The sequence below is a fragment of the Lepisosteus oculatus genome, chromosome 22 (genome assembly GCF_040954835.1).
Source record: "Lepisosteus oculatus isolate fLepOcu1 chromosome 22, fLepOcu1.hap2, whole genome shotgun sequence".
Classification (NCBI taxonomy): Eukaryota; Metazoa; Chordata; class Actinopteri; order Semionotiformes; family Lepisosteidae; genus Lepisosteus; species Lepisosteus oculatus.
The window spans coordinates 7,967,242-7,987,895 of NC_090717.1; the positions used below are offsets into that span (position 1 = coordinate 7,967,242).

General features: G+C 40.6%; 1 protein-coding gene across 22 annotated transcripts in view; it reads right to left on the reverse strand.

The window, feature by feature from the left end:
* The window catches only part of ncor2 (nuclear receptor corepressor 2), a 174,835-nt gene that overhangs the window by 61,960 nt on the left and 92,221 nt on the right, over nt 1-20,654 (reverse strand). For 14 of the 22 annotated variants that reach the window (XM_069182245.1, XM_069182243.1, XM_069182253.1 and 11 more), the window contains exons 9-15: nt 17,001-17,067; nt 13,643-13,815; nt 12,239-12,332; nt 11,576-11,599; nt 9,443-9,621; nt 3,018-3,072; nt 1,264-1,362 (exon numbers count right to left, since the gene is read on the reverse strand). In XM_069182245.1, coding sequence (XP_069038346.1) covers nt 1,264-1,362; nt 3,018-3,072; nt 9,443-9,621; nt 11,576-11,599; nt 12,239-12,332; nt 13,643-13,815; nt 17,001-17,067 — 691 coding nt within the window. The remainder of the gene's footprint in view (nt 1-1,263; nt 1,363-3,017; nt 3,073-9,442; nt 9,622-11,575; nt 11,600-12,238; nt 12,333-13,642; nt 13,816-17,000; nt 17,068-20,654) is intronic. The other 8 variants (XM_069182247.1, XM_069182261.1, XM_069182246.1 and 5 more) reach the window with 3 other exon arrangements.

Genomic DNA, 20,654 nt, shown 5'->3' on the forward strand with positions numbered 1-20,654 from the left:
CCACCCCAACACACACCCTATCCCCAGGATTATTAACGACAACTTTTCCATCCTACAGGATGATCCCTCCATTGATCGCCCTATCATCTCATATCGCCAACCACCTAATCTGCGCAACCTTCTTGTTCACAGCTCCCTTGACCGCCCTCAGCAACCATCCACACCAGGCACTTTCCCTTGCAACAGAGCTCGCTGTTTCACCTGCAAGTACATATTTAACACCACACTCATTCAAGGCCCCTCAGGACAATTCCGGATCACCCAGATGGCATCTTGTACCTCCAGCAACCTTATTTACTGTATCTCTTGCAGTAAATGCGCAGCCATCTACATTGGGGAAACAGGAAGGAGACTCGGAGACCGCTTCAGAGAACATGTTAGGGCTGTGAAGATTAAAGATCTCTCCAAGCCCATTGTTTTCCATTTCACCTCTGACGGCCATGACCACTCTAATCTCTCCTTTGTGTTCTCAAAGACGGTTTTCCGAACTCATACATCAGAAAGACTTCAGAAACCAAAATTATCCTGCAACTAGGATCACACCTTCTCCCTTCTCTTAACGACAGACTACTTTCCTTCCAAATTTTCTCCATTCATTGGAGGTTTCATTTCACACCTCTCTACACCCATTCTGACTTCACACCTCTTGATTGGCCTCTCTTTCTGTCCCATGCTCCTGTCTCTCACTCCTCCTCTCTCCCAGCCTTTGTTGGCTTTAACACTTTTACATTTTATGTTAAGACAGGAGTAAAAAGTAAAAATGGAAGAATGAGTGAAACATCTGGAGTTCGCATAACTGAGTAAAGTTAACGGATATAAAAAAAAATAGGTATGGATATGCATTCTTGTTTTAGCAAATACTACTCTGAAAAGTGCTCTTTTAATGAGGGATGAGTTTATATTTCCAGGACTGACCTATTTATTCCACTACTCTTAGGAATACATACAGTACCATATTCATTTTTGTTTGAAGCTGCTGTTTAAACATTTATGTATGCCATGCTGTAAGTGGCAAAATTACTAGCACACAAATGCTTTCCAGTGTTTCGCTAAGGCTAAGAAATAAGGCAAGAAACAAGTTCTTTCCCAGAACCGCAAATTTAAGAAGTACTGTTCATTTTGGATAAGCTTCTGAGATAAGTCAATATCTGTAAACCAAGAACAGCAAAACAAAAACACTTTAGCAGGTGACTAGAACATCATGAAATATGAACTATCATGGGTGATATGAAAGAAAAAGGGAGCAAAAGAGAACACACTTACCTGGCTTCTTCCACGGCGGCGGTAATTCCTTCGGACAATGTTTTTGTAGTTTTCATTTTTCTTTGTCAGGTAGTAAAACAAGACGCAGTCGGCCACAGTCTGAAACAACACAACACAGGTTCATCGAACTCTCTGCGCTCACCCACCACACCTGGACACTTTCACTGGGGCACGATGCTGCACTTTAATGTAACTAAACAAACACAAGTGAGCAACAGTGACATGCATCTGGCTGGGATTCCAGAGCATGGACTTAAGCGATCAGATGAAACAGAGGGGAGGAATGAACTTTCAAATGCACAATTATCCTTCAAGGAACAAATTAGGCCATTTCCAGAACCCTGCCAAGCCGAGAATCTAATTAGTGAAACACTTGCTCTGCTTTATTGCGGCATTGCGGTGTGTACAGGCAACAGACAGATGTTCGGGTGACAACGAAAGGATTCAGACGCCTTGAAATGCAGAGTTTTGGAGTCTGACACTGGAAAGATAAAACAACTTGGTAGAGATACTGAAGCATAAAAGCTGTTCATTCTGACAGGACATCAGAGGTTATTAAACAAGAAAATAAATCTAAAGACCATCACACAAAGCTCCTCGTTAAGGTTGACGGGCAACTGTTAATAAGGACCTGAGGAGCATTAGCAGTGCCTGTTACCTCAGCCGAGGGTCTTCTAATTCTGAGGTAAATGAGGGAAGAGACTCAGTGTGTGTTAGCGCCATCAATGTGAGTCTAATTAATAGCTCCTGATACCCAGAATGAAAACCTCTTCTTTTATAACACTTTCCCCTTAATTGACTATTGAGGTGTTAAAAGATTACACATACATTATTTAGAGCTCTAATTCCAGTCTTTGCCTCATTATCCAAGAAATTAATTAGCTTTCTGTTTGTTTTCTTTGTTATCTTTCCATCTTACAGCCATAGTGCAGAATACCAGCAATAAATTAATAACCGTAGTGGAACTAGTACTAAGAATATTATTCTTATAAGATTTTTTTTTCAAGGGCAAGGACAGTGACATCCCGAAAAACAATCATTTACAGACCTTTGTGGCCCTTTTGAAATTTGTCCACCATTTAATTTCCTCTCTTTTATTACATGTTCAAGCTTCTAATTTTCACCCTACTGCTTTTGTTTTCATTTGGCAAGAGACGGAAAACATCCTTCCTCCAGAGCAAGATGAAACGCTTTGCATAATGAAGTCAAAGGGTTTGATTTTGAACACAAGAAACACTTAAGTATCTCACGTCAGATTCCCAGCTATCAGATTAAGGAAATGAAGCATTAAATTCACCAAGATGTTGCAAGAAGCACGTTGACAGACATGTGGTAGGTGTGTTGTTAAAGGGCACAAACCAAAATAATCTACTACTATAATACTATAATAAGGACATTGTTTTTTGTAAAAGGAAAGCGAAAGGTTTTAAATCATGTTCAATTAGTTTTAGTTAAAAGGTTAAACATAGAGCTATAAGTTGATCAAACACACAGAGAAATAAATAATTCTTACTGTATATATACATGTGTGCACTAATGTGAATACACACTCTAACTTTAGAAGACACTTCTGCTTAGGCATTAAAAGCTGACTCATTAGGATCTTCCTCCTTCCAACTTTAGCTTCTATTAATCTGATATCAATACCGAAGCTTCTTTGCACAGCTGAATAAAAGCACATCACAGGAAGATTGTTTCTAACCCACAGTGTGCAGTGTCTCAGTATAGTCTCAGTTATAAGGAAGGGCTCTCACCTTTCTCTCCAGAAAAGAAGCAATTAGACCAAAGTTCTTCGGGTGCTGAATGAACCTGTTGACCCAAGAAAGAAAACAGAGCGAATTAAAAAACAAAACAAAAATCGGACATATGAATTGTTTATTCCTGACCCCAGTGATGCCGGTGAGCTGTGCCTCGGCCAAGCTCAGTTTAGAAACTGGACCAGGTCCCGTCTCCCTTGACCTAAGGCTTGATCTCCGAGAGAGACCTGTTAATTAGAAATCTGTGTATACGTCTACATACACGTCTGTGTCTGAAGTGCTATCCCCACCTGACCTGCAGAACACATCAGAGCTCCAGTGTTGTGCTGACCAGAGCTGTTAGCATCATTCTTCTCTGTAGGAAGGGTCAATTGCTTTGGTAAGTGAATACATACACCCATCCCAACCACCACACGCCCACCAGTACACATATATCAGGAGTCCTCTGTAAAGGATGGATAACAAAACCTTCTTAAACTTGACTGCCAAGCCCAATAAACACAGATGTTGTCAATACCTAAACATTATGTAACAACAGTTTCAAATTTCTAGCAACAGTATGATTTAGGGGCAGTAAGACAAAACCAAGCTATTTTATTTTGCTGTTCAAAAAAGCTTCACAATAGATAATGGCCTCTATTATTATATTTAGTGCACATAGGTCTTAATAAGGCATCATCAGTATTTAATCAAAGATTATGTCTGTTACAGCAAACCTATCACACTTTTTCAGAAGAAAAAACGCTCCATGAGTTGAAATAAGTTGAACATTTGAGTAAATGTCTTACTAGGTTATAGTATTCACTCACCTCTTACTGTGTACATTTGACTTTTAATGTGGTTTGCAATGCGCTCATCAGCGCTGATTCTTTCTAACCCCGAAATATAAAAATAGCATTGCAGCTCCTGTTTAAAACCCATACACTGCCTTCTTTCAAGGAAAGCCTTGATAAGATACTTTGTTCAATTAACTACTACCAAACAGGATCGATGGATTCAGCTGCAACTCTTCGCTTATTTTCGAATATACAGTAGGTCTGCGGACAGCCACGAGAAATTAGAAATTACAGTACAGGCAAATTCTCTGGAAGGACATTTCTTTCTTAATACAGACCTGCAAAAATGTCACGATTTCACTTCAGTTCCAACGAGACCAACACCCTCTTTGTACTGAGGCCCACAGCAAAAGAAGCCAGACAGACTCCTTTTCTATCATGTAAACAGAAGTACTGGCACACATTCTGGACTGGCAGTGAACGCTGTAATATAAAAGTCTCGGGACTTTCTTTCTTACTTAAACAGCTTTTTTTTGCACTACCCATGTGGCATGTATTGTGCTGCATGGAAATAACACGTGTATTTGTATGAAACCAGCTAAAAACAGAAGAGAAAATCTCCCCTTCAATAGTTTGACGTGATTCAAATCTGAAAGAAGTGTGACCAAGACTGACTGTCTGGAACAGACAGTAACATTAGCTGGAAGTTAAAGTAAATAATATTCCTGAATACAAACCTGTTCAATTTGAACATGGCAGTTTAAACTTTAAACCATAACAATACATTTTATCTGTAACTGCACCACTATACAGTTTTTGTGAATTATTAATATGATTAGCACACACCCAGAATAGGGCATAACATTTGAAAATGTAAACATTCAGTGCAAGTTTACTTGAACATAAAGTAAAGGTATATGTTTAAGTAAAATTAGGAAAAATAAAACTTCATTAAAGGTAAGTACTTTACAATAATGCAAATGAAGTGCAATGCAAGTATGCACAAAACCAAAAATGAACTTGGTACAATATCTTGGATTCTTCAACGCTTTTTTACTGAGTGATTTGATCACTTCTGTGAGTCAAAGTCTAGCTGTCGAATTCTGAGTATGCTACAATTTTAAGGTAGTTTTATAAACTCTTACAAGTAGGTCTTTAATAAACGATTTTTGAAAAGACAAACACATGGACCACTTTTCCCCACTACAGACAGAAACCACAGTATGTAGCCTGGCAACATTTCTAAGAATGAAAAGCAATGTCTTTACAAATTCTGCACATGAGAACATTCAGAATTAAAGAGCAACAGAAATAATTCACTAGTTTAAAAACGAATTTGGATTCATTGTTCTTGGTGAGAAGACAGTAGCTTCTGAAAAAAGAAGTATCGACAACCTCCAGACAAAGTTATCAATTTCCTTTCACAATCTTACAGACATATCTTAACACTGCGAGTCCCATGAGGCAGAGGTTAAAACTGAAATAAGCAGGCCAGGACTTCACATCACACAGCCTCAAGTCTTCAATACAGGGCTTGTACTGCAAGATATTATCTACTCATGGCATGGCCTCGAGATATTTAACATTCATAGCCTCACTCCAACACCAGGGATACTTTAACAATGCTTCACTGAAAGACACCATTTTCATTTTTTTTATTTTATTGCAGAAACAGACTGTAGTTTTTTTATAGCAAACTAAAAAAAAAAGTCAAGCCGACTCAAGTTTCTCAATCAAAACAGCTGTTTCGGAAGTCATTTTAATATTGCTCACAGTCTTGATCAATTTTCAAAATCAGGGTGAAAAGAGAAAAGGAAAACTATCATAGCTGTTTCTAAATCTATTTCTGCCAAATCCTTAAGGCGCAATACTTTGGCTTTAAAAGTTCTAACTGAAGATGAACTTGCTTGATGTGGACATTTTGGTTGAAACCAATGGTGCACCAAAAAAGTGACAGCTGACCTCATTCAATTCTATATTTTTTTTAAATGTGGTTAGCTTTGAGACTGCATGCCAACTAAAGTCTTCCAAAGCCACTCCTATAAACCATTTTCCTGAAGGAAAATTACATTAAACTTGGCCTCAGTTTCATTCTTCTTTCTCAGAAGGCATTTGAGCAACAGAGAAATGCCAAGGAATTCAACCGGAAAAAAACAAACAAAATACGTGTATAAATGTTGTTTGAAGTAATTTTCAGGTCCATATGGGCAAGGAAGTATAAGGTCAGTTTTTGGCAAGGTAATTAAAAATCTGGTAAGGGGATTCATCAGTCCAGTGACCAAAATGGACAGTTGTCTAGGATTCTCTTATAATGCCAACCCTTGTTCAAATAAACTCGAGATGTTTGCGTGCATTCAAACCTAAAACTAGACCTTAGATTTAGCCAAGCTTATTAATTTCCTGGTCTTTTGTTTCTGTGCATACACCCCTGTACCCCTGAGTATTCACAACGCCCTTCAGAGAAATATCAGGAAAGAGAGGTGTCAGAGCACAGGACTGCCACCTCGCCAGGGATCACATCAGCTTTCTCTTATGATAACTCATTTGAAATGGCACTAAACTGTTTTTAAAGTAACCTGGTAATTTAAAAAGACAAAACCTTATTTTATAAAGGGTTATTCTAAAGAAAAATCTATAAAAATATATCTTGCAGGGTTGGGTAGACAGTGATGCAGTACATCGTCAGATCACAGTTGGTTATCACTCATTTGCAGAAAATGCTCTAACAGGAAGAAGTACATCTAGGCAACATTTTGCTGGCCAAACTACTCTTCTTATCTTAAACACATTTAATTAGCCCCACCTTTTTCTTTTTGTGTGTGAGCTCACCCGTTTCACATGTTCCTTTTTTATGTTGAGTTCTGCAACCCAGAGTCTTTACTGTTTATTTTTCACCTCCTCAGTCACATCAAGAAGGGATACAGAGGTGATAAGAGGAACTGGACACACGTCCCTCTGTATTTACGGCAGGATCAAGTCTGGTATACTCCCGAGAATAAGCCAATGAGTCTTAATGTAACTAAAGGCTAATTCAAGCTGGATACAGAAATCTCTGAAAGGATATTCGCCATAACACCTTCAGCTGCTTTCAGGTTTCTTCATAGGGCAGAGGCACATATTAAGTTAAAACTCAATGAAGATAAAGCACTTAGTTGCTGCATCCGTTTAACAACTAATGCAATTTTGTTACCGATCGCAACTGATATATCTATCGCTGGCAGCATTTATCCCCCACCTCCCAGCACTCTGTAATCTTAGCCAAGGCTATTTCAAAGTGACAAGGGAGAGCACACAATGAAGGCCAGATTTAATAAGGCTCTGCATCTGAAGAAAATTGGCACCATTTTCCCTTTAAGGGAAATTTTAACCTGCTGCTTTTTTCTGTTCAGAAAGTGGTACTAACAGCCTAGATAATACTCAGGGTTCCTGCGTGCATCCTAAGTGATGCAGTGCATCATCCAAGAGAGATTGAGTTCATTTTTTAGGAAAAAGAAGAGGAGGTCACAACATTGATACCAGTGCAAAGCTTAGCTGTCCACTGATCTGCCTGGCAAGCGACAAGAATATTTTTTACAGCTTCAGGGGTTACGGGCTGGATCATTAATTAAGTGACTGATATGACAACGTTTGGGACCCCAAGTGCTCATAGCTCATTATTCAACTTCTACAATCATTTGTCTTTGCTACCTTTACTTCTTTTTGAAACTGCAGACCCGTGAAAACAATTTCTGCAGCTTACTTCATGTACACAAACCTGCTGGATAGTACTGTCATATTTGCTCAGCTTCAGCGTGTGATGGTGTCACTGACTAATTGCATTTACAGGATGGTGGCGTTGACCACTATTTATAGCACTTATCTATAGATTGAGCATTGAAGCTTAGCATATGTTCTATAACACTGAAGCATACGAGTATGTTTTATGGAAAATACCAGTCAGGCAGTGCAATATATCCAGGAATGCATATTGGACTCACTTGTGGGTTGATTATAAAGAGAACTGAGCCTGTATTTCTCATGTCTGCAAAGCTGCAAAGTTTAATTAAAACTGCAAATTAGGCTGCAAATTAAACTTCTAGTTGGCTGCAACACAGTGATTATTTGCATATTCACACTGATCAGCCTGTGAGGATCATTTTTATTTATCATAATTTATATGTCTATACTCATATCATTACATCCATGCTTTAATAGGCACTGTTTATGGTCGGCAAATTTGATTCCATCCATCCATCCATTAGAAAATCTCGAATTCCTGGTAAGGGTCGAGGAAATCTGGAGGCTACCACAGAAACACAGGATGCAAAGTTGGGGGAAAAATTGCTTTATGGGCTGCCATCCCTTTTAATGAATCAGATTGTCTTTGGAGGATGGGAGGAAACCGGAACACGTGTTACAAAACTCCACACAGAAGGCACCTCAGACCCTGAATTGAACCCTGAACCCAAAAGAGGTGAGTCAGCAGTGCTAACCTCCACACCTCTGTGGCACCCAAATGTCTTACTGGTTGTGAGAAAATCCATCCCAGATGGAGCTTAAATCAAGCCAAGGCAAAATCAAACAAAGTTGAAGCTTTTCTTTACTCTTCTTGAATACCCATATTCTTAATCCTGAATAATGCCAATGCCTCAACCTTTTCTTTGTGAATAACCTAGGAGACAGCGGACTTGGGTATGTTCACAATACATTTTTTCCTACCTGTACTAAAGGTATATTCTGCTCTCTCTCGTCTTTACAGCAGACTGACGCTAAGCAACGCTCTTCCACTCTCTGAACTGATGGTCCAGGAAAATGGACCCAAGTAATGTTTAACCCAGAATGCTGGATCTGAGATTTTGGAGCCCATGATTTCTACAGCTTAGGCACAAGCGCTCGAACCCTTTAGAAATCCCCGCACACATCCATGAGCTACTCATGGGCCTTGAACTCCCCCTTTCATTATCCTCCCCTCCGTGACTAGTGGTTGTTCTGTCCATTCTGGTGTATGCCTTTGCACGATGTACCTATTATTGATTATGAAATCACTCTGTGGCAGTTTATTGGAAAGGACATTACACCAACCAAAAATCGAACTGAACTGAATTATTAAACAACAACATGCAGGCAAAAGTGAAAGTTCTGCAGCAAGAGACAAAGTTGTATCAGTGCAGCCTTTTCTGAGGTGTATTTGCTCCCGAGGAGGCTATAAAGTATTCAGAGTTGAAAAAGCCTTGTTTGAAAATTTTTCCTTCACAAAACATATGAAAGTATTTTTACACTTATTATTTGCATTATTATGCATTTATCTGCATTTCACAATTCCTCTGTGACCTTACAAAGTGCATCGGTGCGATGTGCCTTACATTAAAATTGAATTCACTATCATTGTCCTCCTCGGCACACAAAACTAGTGCAAAAACATCCTCGACACAGAGAGAGCGCTAGCGATCAGTTTAAAGAACACATTTCATCAGGCAGCAAGCAGCGGGATAACCATGAGAGAGAGCAACCTCGCCTCGTGAAGCACAAACAGGCACAAGTGGAGGGCGAAGCTCAGCCAGGGCCTCCATCTCCTTCAACCCCGAAGGGGGGCGGACTCAGCCCACAGGGCAGGACCCTTCACTTCTTTCTTTAACCCAGTGCTCCCGCCCCAGTGCGGTCACTTACTTCTCGCGGAACGTGTCCTTCTCCTGCTCGCTCCACATGTTCATGACCTGCCGGTCCTTGTAGACCTTCATGGGGTCGTCCATCAGCCCGTTCATGTTGATGAACTTGATCCTCTGCTGCTCGGCGTCAAACAGCATCGGGGGGATGACGGCGAGCTGGCGCATCTGCTTCTCGGAGTTCTACAACCAAGAGGCCCGTTTAAGTGACCGAAGGAGGAGAACAGGAAGAGAACAGTGTGACGGCTGAACCGAAATAGCTTTGGGGATTCCAGTTGCAAATCTGCAAAATTAAATCCCCCCCAATTTGTTTGAGAAATGCATATAAAATGCTTGCAGAAGAAAAACTGTGATTGTTTGCAGGTACGATTCTTATTATTGATGGTTTAGACGCTTTACCAGCTAATTGTTTTTAATATTATGCTGCTGGAAGAGTTCTGACTGAGTGATGCTGTTAAAGGTTGTTTCGTATTTTAGTTTTGTACTGTTGTTGCATTGTATTATGGTCATACATGTTATATGTTTATGAGCAGGACAAATTCCCTTAGAGACAATAAAGGTTAATTCAATTCAATAGTGCTGTTCAGAAAATGCCTCCTGTGAAACAAAACCGCTTCTACACAAAAAGCAACAACCCTCAAAATGATCTGAACCTCTCATTCAATATGTCACACAATTAGCAATTGCTAGAGAAGTTGGTTATTTATTATTAAGCATTATTATTTTCATGCTTGAAGAAAGCCCATTGTGTGGCATGGCACGCCTGCTGCTCACAAGCGTTATCGAAAAACAGCCGTTTCCAGCCACAGCGAAAAATCCCAAAGCCCCGATGACAGCACATGTAAGATTCAGAAGCCCTTGATAATGGGTCTCCACCGCCAGGCTGACAAAGCACAGAAGAGCAAAAGTAGATGTGAGGAGAGAGGTAGGACACAGTCAGAGGGACAGTAAGTGCGCCTGGGGGCCATCTGTAGTCGCGATCATAAATAATTGCAGAGAAGCTCGCCAACAAAGGTATACCTGACTCTGCTGAGGTATCACACCAGGCTAGCAAACAACCTCACACCAAGCCTTGCTGCTCGTGCATCTGAAACCGTTAATGCACTGACTGCACCGCCCTGGGAACTGAGGCGGCAAAAGAGTATAAAAGCAGTAACGCCTGGCTGTCCTTCACCCCACTGCCTTTTCAACCTTTTCAGCTAGTCTATTTGTGAGTCACTGCCCCCATCGACTTCAGAAACATAGCCCTTTCAAGAACCTGCTGTCTATATACTGTACCGGTCAGGTTTATATTTTTCAGCTCCCCCGTTCCGTAACGATGAGAAAATTAAGGTCACCGGCAGCTCTGAAAAGCTAAATTTGATGCGATCGACACAAGATGAAAAGAAGTCGCTAAGGCTGACGACGAAAAGGAACTTTTGCTCCTTGCACTAAAGCCAAGTGCTCCAGACACGGGGAGCACACAGCACAGTCACCGTCTGGCACGGCCATCATGAGCCCAGTCAGGCAATGAGACCGGGCTGGTGAAAAAGAGGCTGTGGCTGGATGATAAGGTGGCACAGCGTCTTCCACAATTGCTCACTGCTCGTGTGTGAAGGTGAAACTTAAAACAAAAAGGAATCATTTTGGCCTTTCAAGAAATGACCTGTAACATGCTGCACGGGACTTTCATTTTGATTTCATTTCATTTACTTGCCAGTGTATCTATCTATATAGAGAAATACTATTCCTAGAAGGGATTGCCATTTTCTGTTATCCACCTTTCTCAAAGGTGTAGTAAAGAGTTTAATCTCAAACAAAGGTTTTGTTTTCAGTGCCTAAATTACAAGACAAATACAAAACCTAAAACAAACAAAGCAAACATAAAACCTAACATCGTCTCTACACCTACAATGAGTGTTTATCAAGCATTAAGAATAATTTAAAACAAGAAACTTTTTTTAGTATATTGCAGCTAAACGAATTGAATAACAAGACCTTTATAAACACGTTCCTTATGCTTAGTTAAAACAGTCAAATGATGGAACAGAACCAGGAGGTTAAAGACATCAGTTAAAGGTGTTAATTCACAGTGCCAGTCTGCATCACCCAGAAGCCTGCAGAGTAATACAGCAGAAACAAATTGCTTACTGCTAACCTGACGTACAGCAGCTGAGGAAGCCTGTGGGAGGAGGGGTAAGACAATAAAGAACTCGAAACGGCTCCTGACAGCACTTCTCACAGTTGGATGGTTTGAACTCTTGACAGAAAGAAGCCTGCACATGTTGTTTTTCTTTTCCATTATTCTTGTTTTTAAAAAAAAAAACGGTTTCTTTACTACACCCAGTGAAGCTAGTGCCCGGGCACTGACTGAAGGGTGTGCGATTTATTTATTCCACACGTTGGTGGTTTCCAGACTGCGGTGTGCTACTGTTGCATAAGAGGGCTTGCAATTTTGTCACATGTAGCTTGTAACAAAGAACTCAACTCACACACATACTGTATATACAAGACATGAAAACTACTGAGAATACTTGAACAAACTAGGAGGAATTTTACAAGTCATTTTTTTCCACATACAGCACGTCACACAATAACAGTGATGGCACACTGATTCTCTAAACTAGAGAAAGTTTCATCCCACATTTATTCACTCAAGGAAGCAATCTGTCTGACAGTTTGCTCTGGCGTGGGCTGACTTCATTCAGAGTCAGAGATTTGTTTGGCGTTTTCAGGAGGGAAAGACGACGTCAAGGTGATTTTTTTCCCCTTTGGTTGAAGAAGCACATACAGACAGATTTGGAGAGCAGTCGTCTCTCACCTCTTGCTCTGAGATGCCATCGATGATTTCTGACACCTCGTGCTCGCTCCTTGCTGCTGATGACGACAGGGCCCCACTCCTCTGTCCGACCCTGCTGATAGACAGCCACCTCAATTCATACCACAACGCCACACAGTGGTCCACACCCAAAGAACCTTGAGAGGGTACCCCCCAAAACCCACATATTGTATTTGTACACACGTGCAAGAGTACAACTTACTTCTAGCAACAATGAATGCACAGCATTGCTCAACCCCACATATGTGCTGAGTAGAACTGGGCCATATTTATACAACCAGTGCTGGCGTTTAGCATAGGCAGGTCTGAGACTACCCAGTCTTGGTTGGCTACTGCCGCTTAACTTCAAACACACGAGCCAGAGGTACAGCTAAGACAGTCTTCAGCCCAGATGAAAAGACCCATTACAAATTATGATACCAGCTTTTCAATGTAGGAAGAGGGAAAAATATAATCCATACAGAACAGTAACTTGTTACTAGACAATCCATAGAGATAATGAATGTTTTATTTTTACTTTGGTATTCATATTAGAATAAAGCAGACATTAAAATCCCCACAAACAGCTTGAAGAGTTATTTATTAATGTGAAAAACACCCAAAAGTCCAGTCTGATTACATGCAGAGGTAAGAGGTTTTAATAATGGCAATCCAGAGAAAGCATTAATGACTCCTAGGCTCAATCACTGTAATGACCTCTTACTCAAACTGTCACAAGAGAAGAAACATGGCTTTTTCATGATCAGAAGACAGTTAATAGCCCTTAATGTATTCCTGCCACTGTGCCAGTTAAGAATACTTTGTCTCCAGCCCATAGTGGGTTTCAGATGCAGAAGGTAATGTGAGCTTCTGAGAAAGACTTTCCGAATGATAGCATTTTTAATTTTTAAATCAGTCTGCACCTCTAAAGACTAAAAAAGTGATTTCTGAAAGGAACAATACAAATACACCTTTGTAAAGGTACAGAACACAAACATAGTGTAATAAATGCCCTATTAAAAAAAAAGGTTTCTTTGCAACAAACAAGCCTTTAAGAAATTAAACAAACTCTTGCATAAACTTGCATTATTTCAGGGCCCGTTTGCTTCCTACGGTGGCCTTCACAGAAGTTCACGTACAGCAAATCAGCATGGGAACTTCACCTTCTACCCTACCGCATGAGCCCCAAGCATGCCACACGTCCACCTGTGCTTTCACAGTGCTCCGAAAGACACATTTCCCCATTTTATTCTCAACAGATAGGTCAAGGTCAGCACGCCTTCACCGTGCTTTTCTACACGACGCAGGGATAATACCATGGCTACCGCGGCAAGCTTCTGAAAGGTCAGCTGATTGGGGTGCCCCCCACCCCACCCCACCGCTCGACTGCCACGCCCCGCCACTCACCTCTGCATGCGCTCCTGGAGCTCCCTCTGCTTGCGGATCTCGGGGAACTGCTTCTCGTAGTACTCGCGCACCTTGCTCTCCTTGGCGCGGCGGCGGGGGTTGCTCTCGATGCGCTCCACTTTCTTCTCCCAGGCTTCCATCAGCTGGTCGTAGCGCTGGCAGAACTTCTGCTCCTGCTCGGAGGCAAACGTGGGCTGGGGGTGAGGTCAGGATTCTCGGGCGCCACGGCCCCAAATCCACCCACCCAGCCTCTAACCACTGCATCCAATTCGGGGTTCGCGAGGGAACTGGAGCCTATACCAGCAAGCAACAGGTGCAAGGTGGGGTACACCCTGGACGGGACGCCCCCCAGTTTTCTCAGAAGCCTATTAACTTACTAGCATGTTTCTGGACCGTGAGAGAAAACCCACAAACTTACTTCGGTTTTTAAAGAATAACTGTCCATTATCATCCACAATAATAATTTTCCACAGGCATTTCTGAATTTTAATGAAGTTACAGTTTTGAGGTTGAGGTTAATTCCCCTGGAAAAAAAAAACAGGAGGATCTTCAGCCAAAATGTGTTTTTTCCTTTGTATATCTCAGTGTGGAATTCACCTTCACTTTTCCCTACAAATTTAGCCAACAGCTGAAATGAAGTATATATGTATTATATATGGTGTTTCCAGGGGATGTTCCAGACAAATAAAAAAGAAAACCTCTTGTCCTTTACGAAACTGCTTCAGAAAAATGGTGTGGAATAATGTATTTCACAGCATTTCCAGGTGTTGATTAAATTAAATCTCGTTTCCTTATTTAGGTAGAATTCTTTATGGTAACAGAAAAAGACTGTTAATCTCACAGTTTTGCGGTAAGATCTTATTAAAAAACGCAGCAATAATATTAACACTGTTCTGGTACATCCCCCAGATGTGGCCTTTCCCTTTAAAGAAGACTGAAAGCTGAAGTGCCCCTCCTGTGGTGTGTCGAATCCTGTCCCCGAGACACCGGAACGAAACGGTAGGTTCCCTTTTCTGCGAGGAGTTCAGCTCGGGACACAAGTGCCAGTTTCACCTCAGACAGACTGCTCTCGACTTCCCCCACTGCTCCTCTCGCACGACTCTCCGCTGCTCTGCAGAGTCAAAACTGCCCAGGCACGAGCAGGTGGGTCGAAAACACTGCCAAAGGGCCCCGTAAATGCCCCGTAAAAAAAAAACCGCGAAAACTCCCTTGGGCAGAAGGTGAAATACTCATCCCGGAAATTAAAATTGCAAAATCAATTCCGTCCAGAGAAGACGAAGTAAAAATATCCAAATGAGTCAGAGCATTAGACAAAATCAGCCCGCTTTCTAGGTCAGGAGAACAAAACTACGGTAAAAATAACAAGTAACGCTATGAATGAAAAATTAAGAAATTGAAATAATTAACCTTTCCTCTCAATGGCTGAGAATATTTATGCGCCAACTTACAGTGCATACTACGTTTGAGTCGTGCCAGTACAAAGTGAAGGGGGTATGTAATATATAAACACAACTGCCTGATCCAGTCTTTACAGAAGAGCAGCTCAAGTGTCCAGGCCATGAAGATATATTCAGTTATTCACAGCCATTCCCTTTTAACTGTCACAGTTAGAAAGATACTATTTTCCAAAGACGAACACTTGCACAGTGTGCCAACACCAGGTCAGCAGGACATAGCAGCAGATTACAAGCAACAGATCTGATCTGACTCGGGTAGAAGCCATGCAACAGTGTGTAAAAAGGCAGATCATTAACCCAAGGAAATAAAGAAAAAATGAAATTGCTCAGAATTGACCTGATATACAAGCTAGGAGTTGTCCTGGGTAACTACAGTATTTGGATATCAAATTGTATGACTGACAGTACATTGTAACTTGCTCTTGCTTTATTTGAATTTGTTCTTATAGAAAAATATGCTTATGACATCCCTATCCAATTGTCCTTCTCCACACAGCTCCTTGCCAACTTCAGTTTCTTTAGAAAAAGACTCAAAAAAAGGGAAGAAATTAGGAAGAAACTGTTTTTTTTTTCTAGGGAAACCTCCTTCTCCAAACACTGCTCTAATTGAAAGTGCTGACCACATGCTTTTCTCTATCTCCTTTTCCTTCAAACTCAAGTCAGAGAAAGAAATAATTGACAGCCCTATGGATTTTCTGTCAAGAACCGCTGCATTTAAGATTTCTGTGTGTCTGTTTTTGTATCGGATTTGGACAATCAATCTCTGCTGTATTTATAGCCCATTAACCACAGCTTTTTTTTGTCACAGGCACACTCAAGGTCTAAAGGCACGAGCCATACTGTAGTCTACTAATAGCACTAGTAGGTCATAATCACTCAACTATGTTCTTAGTACAGCTAAAATTGATTTGTTTGATCATTTTATTTTAAAAAGCAATTTAAAATGCATTTTAGAATAAATAAAGTCTTACCAAGAACACCATTCTGATGAAGTCCTTGTTTATAATGTCTGGCCTAAATCAGGGCTGCTTCTGACTCAGAGTGAATTTCACATGATGTGCTTAAGACCCAGTCTGGTGTTTAGCAAACTTACCACAATTCTTTCTGTCTTAAAGGAAGGGCAACCAAGACAAAGCACCGTGAGTGCAGTCTCATGTTTAAAAAGGGGGAGGGCTCTGACTGCCACAAGAGTCATAGAAGAGGAAGCTCTATTTAAGCGAAAGTTCAGAAACCTTGACTTCCACCACCTAACAGAGTCCTGGAGGCCACATCAGCAGCAGATCATGAATATGACCCCACAGCCGAAGACGAGCAGAGAACTCGACTATCTGACAGTCACTCCAAGAGCACTTTTGCCAGCAACACCATCTCGGAACATTCCCCTCTAATGATTTCTTAAGTGGGCTCTCCAGAATTAGAAACACAAATATTTCTGATTTATGGAAGTTTGGCATGCAGTCAGCTCCAGGTCTTTTCTCAGAAATACAGAAGTGATAAAATCAGCACATGTGAGAGGACTACAAAAGCCCAGCAGTTCTTTGTCTCTAATCAAGTATCTGTTTTCCAAAAGATGGAAATCAGCTGATCGTGGCTGTAAAGACAAAAACTCACAGGGGGGTTTACCCTTTTGTTTAGGATTTTAAATCCTGAGGCCATAAAACAGAGATAAAACCACACTGATTTTTAGACAGATTTAGATTTAAGAAAAATTGATCAACATTTACAATCACCACCCAAACTCAGAAGAACAGATTACCTAATGCAGTAGAACTAGACTTCTGGTTTTTACGACCTCTATCTACACCAATAACAATATGTTGAGCACAATCTGTGTTTAAAGAGCTAGTTTGAAATTTTTTCCCCTCCGTTTGTGTTTTTTCTGCTGTGCTGTTGACACTCACCCACTGCTTACGAGCATGGTTTCTTCTTTTGAAGTACAGAATTAGCTTCTTCCGCATTGCCTGGTTTCTAGGAGAAGAAAAAAAAAATCAATGTCATGTATCCGCTGCCTGAAATACGTCAACAGGCTTGATATAATTTTTTAGAAAGCAATGAACTGAGCTTCCTTTGACTTGGAAGAGCGAGAAAGGGACAAATGGCAAAGATATGTTGCTCCTCATCAATGATAAAATAAAAAGAAGAGAATTGTTACTGCATCCAAGGTTAGAGAATGGGCCTTTGTTTAATACAGATCGATAGAGAAGAACACACTTGGAAACCATTTGGCAAAGCTAAAAAGAAGGGTCAAATAAAAAGTCTATGCCAAAATGTATATATTGTTATATTGGAATTTCTGTAACTGTACTCTTTAATGACGTGAATTTTTTGAGTTACGGACCTTAAGAAACATCTCACATTTTCTTATAAGAAAAAAATAATTTGCTTGCTTAATTGACAACTGAGTTTGAAACTAAATCCAGAAGATCCTAGGCTCACCATGAACAGGAGTGTGACACTCCTGTCCTAAGAAGATTCAAACACTTGCTTCACTTATTTTCCTAAGAGTTACAACAATTAATTTCTCAGCACAAAGCTACCGAGATTTCTCTCATCTTGGACCTTAACAACTGATTAGGAATGACATTGAACAACAAAAACAGAGCAGCATGTCCTATTTTTAGATACTTATCGGCAGGTGTCTCACAGTTTCTGAAGTAATAACTGACCAAGAAATGAAACAATATATGAAGATAAGAACAGTTACAAGCAAGAGGGAGCAATTTGCTAGGCTGTTTGATATAGTTAATAGCTAATTGATCCAAGGATCTCTTCCAGCTGTTTCTTAGAAGCCAGTGTACCGGCTTCAACAACATGGCTGGGCAGCCTATTCCAGACTCTCACAACACCATTTTTACCCTCTAACACTGCATTCCAGCCCAGCAAGACATCAGACAAATTATACATCAGACAAGCAGCACAAAATCTTTTCTAGGATGTAATTTTGTCCATTTTCCTATCTAGAAATGGACTAACATTACAGTCTCTCTGGTTACTGGTTCGAACTACTCGTGTAACTGTATAAGGTATTAATAGTGCCAAAATAAGATGCCAAACCTACAGACTACAGCAGATCTGGAACAACTCTCACAACCCTTTGGGGAAAAAAAGTGCCTTTTGTTCTCAGGTTTAAATGCATTTCCACATAGGTTCCCCTTGTGTTTTATGATTCATGTTTCACTGTTCATGAGTTTGAAGATGCTGAAAAATATATTAGGTCGCCTTGCAATATTCTCATTTCAAGGCTAAAAATATTTTTTTGTCAGTGTAGGACATTTCTTAAACCTCAGAACGTATCTGGTTGTGCCTCTCTGGACAGATTCCAGAGCAGCAATAACATTTCTTGGATCAGGTGAGCAAAATGATATACTGTACTCTAATTGAGACCTTACTAGTGCTTTACACAAATTTAACATAAAATTCCCTGATTCAAATTCAAAACATTAAACTCTATACATCCTAATCTTTTATTTGCCTTTGAGCATTTAAGCTTCCCCAGACTCTCACCTCAGTCTTTTTCAGTAGTAGCCTCTTCTAACTCAGCATTTCCCATTTTGCATGAAATGCTGAAATGAAAATGTGAGCTGCAAAAGCTTGAGCCAATGAAGGAAAACATATGTAAGCTCAATGTAACTGTCAATAAGTAAACACCTTTGTCTATTCTTATTGCGCTCTGTTTAACACTGCACGGAAAATCTAAGTGAAGCGATTAGAAATCTCACTCTGATCTCCTGGTGCGACTCTAGTAAAGCACAGCAAAAGCACGTGGACTGGAAACAGAGGCTGGAAGGAGAGAACTTCTTGCATCTCAACTTTCAACTGCTGCATCTTTACGCACCTAATGAATTTTAAACATTTAGATTGCATTGCTGATTGCATTTTTCTAAGTTTATGCTTAGAAGGATGTAGAAAAAAACTGCACTGAAAACCAAAAAGCACAAATATCAATTCAAATGAAGGAATGCAGAAACAATTCTTATTCCTCATTTGCTCCCCAGGAGGCTGAACTTTGTAGTGTGTAGACATATAGTTTACACTACCCTACACTCCCCCGCAGATGGAGACTCTCTGACATTGCCTTTGTCTATGGTTATAAAAATAAATATACAATATTAATAATGATCATGTTAAGAAAAAGCTATTAGGAAAATTGTTACTATTGCTCTAAAGCAAAAAAAACAAGGTCATTTCTTAAACATTCACATAAATGAAAGCTTCTAACCACATTTTAAATTGCTCCTCTCCACGTGGAACACCCCCTGCCACTCCCTACAGCACATACCCCAAAGGACAACTGCTCGATCGTCATAGCGTAGATAGAAACTGTGGAAACTCCGTGTTTTCTACTGTAGTAAAGGCCTCCTGAACCTCTGCCAATCCCCAGACATTTGTGACAGCACAAAGTGGATGAACTTAAAATAGCTCAGAAAAACTGCAAACCCGGGGTAAAACAGCCTGCACTTAAAGCTCAAATTTTCAATTAAAGGTCACAGAAGTAATCAGCTTATAAGGAGTCATTCGTCTCAGGCTTGGCAGAAAATGGATTTTTTGACACTTAATCTCTGTCAGCGGTAAGGTCAGGTTCTACCTGATTAATGGAATCTTAGTCCACATTAATTACTTCAATAATGTGGCCATAACCTGCAAAGCTGTGTTTGCCTCGAAAGAGATGAATGGAAAACCTGACGGATATCAGCATCACACGACCACATGAGCTGAACCCAAATCCTGGTGGGTTTGGATTTGGAAAGCATGGTTTGTGGCGAGGAGATAGCTGAGAAAAACAGCAAAAGAGATAGAGCAGCCTCGTCCAGCAAGTGTCTGGAAGAGACTCATGGTTGAGAAACAGAATTTTATCAATAAGGAATGAGACGGCACATTACACATAGTACTGCCTATTTTATGTAAGAGGCTTTTCAGTGATGCTGCACCTATTCTGTAGTTTAGAGTTAAAACTATTTGAGTTTACATCCGTATGTCAAGGCCCAGAAACGAAAAAGGTAACACCACATATTCACCTCCAGGGAGTACATTTCTGCTTATTTAGAGATGTCAAGAAGAGCCCTGTTGTTGCCTCTTGAAGCACCATAAGTCTAGGACCTCCAATACTCTTCCATTCCCAGGTTCACCTGCTCTGTGCTCATGACTTTCGCCTCGTGAGCCTTAAGGTTTTAGGAAGGAAGGAAGGAAGCAGCCATGACTGGGAAGCAGAGAACTGCAGGGTGAGTCCTGCTACTCCTCTTACACGTCGGAAGATGGTGCCAAGAAAAATGGGTGGACAAAGCTCTGCCTGTTCGGTGATCAAAGCCCAGCTGAGGTATTTAGTAACAGAGGCCTTCATAGAAACTGCTTAGACACAATAAGCATGAAGATCAAAGGGCTGGAGCAAAGAAAAAAGTTGAGGGTAAAAGCCAACGAATTGGCACTTGACCAGTCGTTAATTAATCTCTTCTCCTAAATAGACCAACAGAAGTGGCTTTTCCTCTTCAACCCAAACGTCACAATGGATCTTTAGAGACAAGGGCATCTGTATTGGAACAGCAGAGAGAAAGACTGGG